The sequence below is a fragment of the Atta cephalotes genome (genome assembly GCF_000143395.1).
Source record: "Atta cephalotes unplaced genomic scaffold scaffold00020, whole genome shotgun sequence".
Taxonomy (NCBI): domain Eukaryota; kingdom Metazoa; phylum Arthropoda; class Insecta; order Hymenoptera; family Formicidae; genus Atta; species Atta cephalotes.
In genome coordinates, this window is record NW_012130084.1 from 1,848,442 (window position 1) to 1,856,944 (window position 8,503).

The 8,503-nt window shown below is 32.2% G+C and overlaps 1 protein-coding gene across 1 annotated transcript in view; it reads right to left on the reverse strand.

Annotated features, from left to right (window-relative positions):
- LOC105619257 (spondin-1) overlaps window positions 1–8,503 on the reverse strand; it is a 40,159-nt gene that overhangs the window by 16,585 nt on the left and 15,071 nt on the right. The window contains exons 2-3 of the mRNA XM_012200781.1: window positions 1,987–2,239; window positions 992–1,178 (exon numbers count right to left, since the gene is read on the reverse strand). Of these exons, the coding sequence (XP_012056171.1) occupies window positions 992–1,178; window positions 1,987–2,239 (440 nt within the window). The remainder of the gene's footprint in view (window positions 1–991; window positions 1,179–1,986; window positions 2,240–8,503) is intronic.

The window sequence follows — 8,503 nt, forward strand, 5'->3', positions numbered from 1 at the left end:
CGTTTTCCTATAGATGGCTTTAGCGGTAAATGGTGGTCGAAATAAATAGATCATAAACGTCATACAATAAACTTGGGCATCTGTCAACATAACCCCATAGAAACATTAGTCGATTTGTGTCTGCATCATAAAGTTATTCTCGATTGAAAATGTCAGTTTCGAGCCAAATTCTCGTCATTTGCGGGAGGTTTTAATTTTTTGCTTCAATATGAAGAAATCTGCGGCTAAGGCTCATCGAATGCTTTCAAATACTTATGGTGAAGCCGCTATTAGTGAAAGAACGTGTCGTGAGTGGTTTCAACGCTTCAAGAACGGATTTGATTTTGATTTTGACGTCCAAGGTCATGGTGTGTATTTGGTGGGACCAGCTCGGCGTAGTGTATTATGAACTGTTAAAACCGATTAAAACAATCACAGGCGATCGATATCGAACGCAATTGATGCGTTTGAGCCGAGCATTGAAAGACAAACGGCCGCAATACAACGAGAGACACGATAAAGTGATTTTGCAGCATGACAATGCTCGACCCCATGTTGCGAAAGTGGTCAAGACATACTTGGAAACGTTGAAATGGGAAGTCCTATCCCACCCGCTGTATTCTCCAGACGTTGCTCCTTCTGACTATCACTTGTTTCGATCAATGGCACACGGTCTGGCTGACTAGCACTTTCGGTCTTATGAAGAAGTAAAAAATTGGATCGATTCGTGGATAACCTCAAAAGATGACCAGTTTTTTCGACGCGGGATTCGTACGCTACCCAAAAGATGGGAGAAAGTAATAGCCAGCGATGGATATACTTTGAATCATAAATGTATAACTAGTTTTTTACAATAAAGCCTCGAATTTCGGGAAAAAAACGGCGGAAGCAAAGTTGTACACCTAATATATATATATATAAATTTTATTTTGCTTAATAAAGTTTATATTATATAAACTTGCATAAAATTGTGTGATACGTCACAATTTTCATTTGCCGATTATTTACATACTTTCGGATGTGTATTTCTCGACCAGAGGCCTTCGAACGTGACTTCAAATTTTGCCTCGTCACAAGCACAACATTCTGGAAGAGTCGGGCCCTGATCATCAGCTTCCACTTTCGAGTCTTGACATATGTTAATAATTAAATTTGGGTCATCCATATACCATGTATCTGTCGTCTCCAGTACTGTCGCTCTGCAAAAAAAGAAGACGAAAATGTAATCAATTATATGACGAGAATGTATCATATAAAAAATTTTCATAAAAGATTTTATTATCAAACAATGTAACATAAAAATATAAAATGAGACAAAATAGTTAATCTTTCGGAGAAGAAGCTCAAACTATAAGTAAAATTTCATATAATCATGTAATACTTTACTCAAATACATGACATGTATGTTTAAATATTACACATATATACTGAACATATAACAATACTGTAATATCTACAGTTGCGTGTATCTTATAATATCTACAGTTATTTAGCGCACTTACAATGAAAAATATATTATTATTATATATTATTTAATTCTGTTTCAGAGATAAATAAAATAGCGTAATAAATATTACAATAAATATCGTTTTCATCGCTTTATACTTGATATTAAAATCCTTTAATACAAATACTGTATGCAGTAAAATGTTATAACGCTACAAAATTTGGCATATAAATAAAACATGGTGTTATAGCTAAAGGCATTTTATATATATTTAATCATATACAAACATGTTTAAATATTATAAACATTTATTACATTCTGAAGTACATTTATCGTTACGTTATTACTTTTTAATTTCTTTTAAATGTCGTAAAATAAATATATTTTTATTTTCCTGCATATTTAAAAAAGTGTATATCATAATTTTATACGCGTATTAATAAAACGATATTATATTAAAATATTGACATTTAATTTACAACAAGAGTTGTGTTGAAATTTCTTTAAATTGTTATTCAAATATCACGAAATAAGTCATTTTTAATAAAATGTCCCTTCACCTGAGAAGGATGCAACCGCTACCTTCAGTAGGACTAGTCCAAAAAACAGAAATTTTTTCCTTCTGTACTTGAGATGTCTCCACAACAGTGTTCGCACAATTATCCGCGAACTTGGTCATTGTATCGTCCTGAAGATCAAAACTGCCGATATTAATGGTATCATTCGTGTTTTTAACCTCGGCTGATATGAGGAATTTCGTAAACTTCCAATGCAACTTCTGAGAACCCTCCTTCTTGAAAGCCATCAAAACCACTGAAATAATAGGCAATCTTTATTCGATATGTCCGCATTGCATTCCGTTTTATAGTATGACCACGAGATATTTTATGTGGACGCAATACAATTTTGCCTATAAAGAAGAATAATGTGTATTTGTTCATAGTAATGTTTATTGGGTTGGGGCATTTTAATCCTAATAGGTGGATATTTCAGAAACTATAAGAGAGATACAGAAAAAAGTTTTATATAAAAGTTGTAAGTGTTTTCTTAGATGCACACACGCACATAATAGATTAAATCCGATTGAATAACCTCCACGTAGTACATCTTATGTCAACAGTACAATAATTGTCAAGTGCTTTTATAACTCGAAAAGTGCTTAATGAAAAAATACTTTATTATAGCGTTTTGAAAACGTTTTGACTTCAGCTACAAAAATATGCAATAAAAAATAGGGATTCCTATTTAAAAAATTCATGTCGATCTTGACTTGACTTAGTAATGCCTCTTATAAAATCCGTTATTTTCACCTTTTTCTTCCAAGAAAACCAACAACTTTTATATGAAATTTTTTCTTATATTTCTCTTAGTTTCTGATATCCACCTGAAACAAATTAAAATGTCCCACCTTGTATATAAGCAAAGATTATATATTTTTTTGATGTCATATTGTAGGATTTAATAAAATGTTCAGAAAAAAAGTAAGAAAAAACTCTGCTTGCGTACGTTCATTAAAAATGCATGCAAAATGATATCGTTTTAATATACGTATATTGCGACTTTTATTAAATTTATTTTGATACAACGATGTAAAACATAAACGATTGAACGTCAAAATAAAGGTAATAAAAATTACGATGTATATATTAAATAATATCTTTTTGCGTGTTTTTTAATGGACGTTTACAATTGAAGTCTTTTTTATATTTTTTTTCTGAGAAAATAATTTCATTAATTTTACTTACGCTTGCAAAATTGTTAATTTATTGATAATCGAGCAAAATGTGAAAAAAATTAACGATAACAGATTGCAATAGCTTTTCAAATAAGTTTTTTTCAAAACATTAGTCTCATATCCTACATTGTATACGTAATACACACACGTACATCTATATTTGTTGGTAGGCAAACTGAAATGGTCAGTCAAACAATTCGACTCTGTTTTTTTTTCTCCGTTAATCACTTAGAAATGAAGTAACTCAGACAAATTTCACAAAAAAATAACAATTACAATAACAATTTTTACAAAAGCCCAACCTTATAAGTATGTACAATATAGCAATAAATAATACTTCCACTACTGACGTTCTGAAACATATTTGTATTTTATGCAATTCGAGAAAATGTGAATTTATTCAATTATTATTTATTTTTATTTCCTTTCGTATTCTGCTTCATCTATTTATAATCGTTGAAAGCAATGATTTTGCGCAATATATCGATACGTATCAGATACACGATTTTCGTTAATACTTTTACAAGTTACACATTTTATTTTACATATTTTGACGCGCAGAAAAAGACAGAAATCGCATGCTGTATCGAGCTAGTGTTGACGCAATGTCAAAGAAAAAATATTCAAGAAAATGGAAAATTTAGAGTGAATAATCCGAGAAGGCTGAATCGTTGTACGTAATAGTGATCACCTAGCATTTATATATATTGATGTTTAATCAATGGTTAATATGAAACGTTGGCGTTCATATAAGCGTTGGATTAACATAACGAGGCCATCGCAGCCAACCGAAACCTAACGAGGAAGACAAACAACATCGTCGTATTAAATTGTTTAGAAAACATGTTTAAAAGATACACACACGTCCTTGAGAACGATTTTCTCTAAGAATTTGCGACACTTGACAATGCTTAACATTGATACAATACCGAACATAGTAAATCCAAAATATATTATATAGATATTACAAAAGTACTTCTCTAATGTGGTTCGTGTTTATAGGGAACTACCTAATTTCAGCGAGATATTTATTTTCACATTTTATGTAGTGGTAGGGAATTACAAACGAGAATTTGTGTTCTCTAATTGTATGAAATTTAATGAAGATGTTAATATTATTCTTTCTACATCATGTTACCTTATTTAATGTTACACTGAACATTATTTTGGAAGATGCGAGACAGTGAGCAGATCTTGACAAGATGAATGAGAAATAAATATGGAATAAAGATTGATGACACCTTTCTACTGATTGAAAATAAGTTTATTGGGAATACAAATTAGTTCGATCCGTTTTTTTGTGTTCAAAAATGCATTTATTTCAAAACAAAATGAATGAACAGATCAATTAAAGTATTGTCCTTCGCTGCCTATTACTTTTTCCCATCTCTCAGACAATTTTTGAATTTCATCTCGAAAAAATGACTCATCTTTGGAGGCGATCCAATTTTGGAGCTAATTTTCGATTTCTGCGAAAGAAGTGAATCGGTGACTTGCTGCATCCTTCGGAACTAGTAATCAGAAGGAGCAATGCCCGGAGAATACGGCGGGTGCGGTAAAACATCCCATTTGAGCGTTTCCAAATATTTTTTTACGACTTTAGCGACATGAGACCGAGCATTGTCATGAAGAAGAATAACTTTATCATATCTTTTGCTCGTATTCTGGCCGTTTTTCTCGTAATGCACGGCTCAAACGAATCAATGGTAGCCGATACCGATCGCCCGTAATGGAATCGTCAGGTTTCAGCAGCTCATAGTAAACAAGACCTTTTTGATTCCACCAGATATAGAGCATGATCTTCGAATCATGAATGTTTGGCTATGGTATTGATGTTGAGGTCGATGGCAACGATTGACCGGGCTTAGCGTAGTATTTTTTCTTCTTAGAGTTATCGTACAATATCCACTTCTCATCTCTAGTCACGATGCAATCCGATGCAAAAAATCTTTTCTCTATTGTCTTTGAATCAGCTGTTCGCAAGTGAAAAATCGCCTTTCAACGTTTCTCTCTTCATAAGGTACCCTTGTTTTTGAATCATTTCCATGGCTCTCAATCAGACACAGAAATGGCTTGTTAAATTATCCTTAACGATTCTGCAAGCTCCTCTCGCGTTTGATTCTTCTTCGAGTAATGCCTCTAATTCTTTGTCTTCGAATTTTTTTAGCTGTCCAGAGCGAGGCTTATCTTCAACGCTGAAATCTCCATCCTTGAAACGTCGAACATTCCCTACTGATTTATCAGTTGGAGCAGTGTCACCATAAACTTCGAAAAGCATTCGATGGGTTTCAGCCGCATTTTTCTTCCAATTAAAGCAGAAAACCTCCCCTGCTTGGTGGGAACACAAAATTCGACATTTCAAACACAGTAAAAATCAAGGTTTTTATATGAAACTCAAAACGATATAAACTGAATATTATTAGCAGAATTTAACCTCTCTGAAACCGCCAAAATCAGCTGTCACTATGAACCATTCACTACAGCTGGAGCCATCTTTAAGGAAACGGACCGAACTAATTTGTATTCCTAATACAATATTTGCTATAGCAAATTATTGGGTTGTTCAAAAAGTCACTGCGTTTTTTTCATTTAATTTTCAGGTGTGTTTATTTAATATACGTAATGAACATTAATCAATGATATATTGGCCGTTTTGTTCGATGACCTTCTACCATCTTCCAGGTAACTTCATAATACCACGTTCTGTGAAAAGGAGGATGGGAAGTTTTATCTAGATGCTGTTTGATGAGGTCTTCAGAACGTTTTACTATTCAAGGAGTTTTGCAAGGAACAAAAGAGATGGTCTGATAGTGCAAGGTCTGGGCTATACGGTGAATGTGATAACACATCCCAACCATGTTGCAACAATTTTTGCCGAGTGACCAAACTTGTGTGTGGTCTCGCATTGTCGTGGTGAAACACCACACCCTTACGATTGATTAGCTCGGGACGTTTCTGTGCGATGGCATCACTTAATTTCTGCAGCACAGTAGACATCGGAATTAATCGTTTTATTCTTTGGAAGTAGTTCATAGAAGACTGATCCCTTCCAATCCCACCACATTGACAGCATTACCTTCTTTTGGTGGATCTCCGCCTTTGCTTGCCTTTCCGGTGCTTCACCTCGCTTACTCTAACTTCTTTTTTGGCTGACATTGTTGTAAACAATCCATTTATCGTCGTCCGTGATCATACGCTTCAAGAATGGATTGTTTTCTTCGCGTTTGATGAGTTGATCGCAGACGCTCATGCGATTCATCAGATAAATTTCTTTCAACTCATACCCAAACATCGAGCTTTTTTACGAAGTCTAGCAATTTCAAATGGCCATGAACACTTCCAACGGACAACACTTTTAGAGCGGTAGCAAGCTCCCGAACTGTTGAATGCTTATTTGCTTGCACCAATGCTTTCATTTCGTCGTCGTCAATCTTGGAAGATCTATCGGAGCGATGAGCGACTTTGACTGAAAAATCACTATCACGGAATTGGACGAACCAGTTCTGGCACTGGCGTTTTTTGACGACATTTCTGCCGTAAACTCGACGCAACTTTTCCCTTGCTTCAGGTACTTTCTTCCCTTTTTTGAAGTAAAAACAGAATATGGCGAATATGCTCTTCAAAATTCTCCATGTTCGAACCACAATTGCAAGCACAAAACTCGATCGAATCGCGTCAACTTTTTTTTTGGTTTTTAGATTGAGTGTCAACAACAAAACGCGCGTAAACATTTGACATTCATGTCATGCTCGCATATAAATAAACGTGGACAACGCCATCTATTGGAAAAAACGCAATGACTTTTTGAACAACCCAATACTTTCCGATAACATGGGACTTAATAATTACAATGATCCTTTTTCTGAAATATTTGCTGATTATTCTATTTTATTTTCCTGATTTTGATCTCTTCAAAACGATCTTCATACCCATGATTGTAATATATGTAGATATATGTGTACGCATATTATATATAATTTATGTGTATATATATATATATGTGTACACATATTATACAATTTATACAATTATACAAAATATTTCTTAAAGTAGATTAGATATTTTAAGATTATAGTTCAATATATTTTAATTAGTAATTTGCTTGAAGTTAATTAAATATGCAGATGTTTCAGATAATCGATATTACTCATTTTCAACTAAAAAATTTATGTATCTGCATATTGTAATTGTGTAGTATCTCACATATTCATATATACATATAGTCCATAAGTTTTAAGTAAACAAAAATCATATTAAATAAAGAACACATTAGAAAAATATTTTCTACCGAAATAAAGTATCACGTTAAAATACACCATGTTGCTTTTGATTTAATTTTTGCATTGAGTGTCCTCTTTTATCATTGTTTTTAATTAGTCGATCCTAATGATTAAAATTTTTGAAATATCAAATAAATAAAAAAAATGTGGTAATAAATCTGTCTTAAATCATTCAATCTATTTATCTAACTTGTTTATTCCAACTATTTCTTGTTTTTGAAACTGAAATTGCAATTGAAAGGCAAAATTCGGTATTTCAAACCGCTGTAATAGTTATAATCGAATAACTGATAATTACAAAAGAGAAGTACTCAGCATGCAAGGATTGAAAACGAGGGCAAAGATATATTAATTGTAAGAGATTATTATAGTTTGAGTAAAAAACCATTTAAAATATTTTTCTGCAGACGTTGTTCTTTAGATGATTTTTGTCACAAAACTTATGGATTATGTATCTGCATTATGTATCTGAAGATATCTCACTTTATATGTATCATGAATTAAACATATACTATAATCAAGAAATTTTCAATTTCACAGAAAGATCGGTTTTGCAGAATATATAAAAATTTCCTATGAATTATTTTATGATCCAACAAAATTCATATCTAACTAAATTTTTAGATATTTCAGCAAAACCTTCATTTCTATGAACTTCCTAAATTTAATTCAAATTATGTATCTTTTAGACTCATGTATCAATGTGCAATTAACTTGGAGAAAACATAAAACATAAAATGATATTATTGTAAAACGTATATATATATATATATATATATATATATGTATATATACATATAGTGTATATTATATATTATTATAAAAGATTTCCAATATTGATGTAAGCACAGACGGTAACGATACTTCTACGGTGAGTTTATTAATCATAATAGGTAATTCAATACTCATTGTAGCTTATAATTCTTGTTAACACTGTAATTTGCTACTCATATACTGGGATTGTTTCTGAATTATGTGTATATATATCTATGTATTATATTAAATTTTAGTCTGGCAACAGAAAAGGACTTTTCCAATAAGAAATATACATATTGTGAAGTA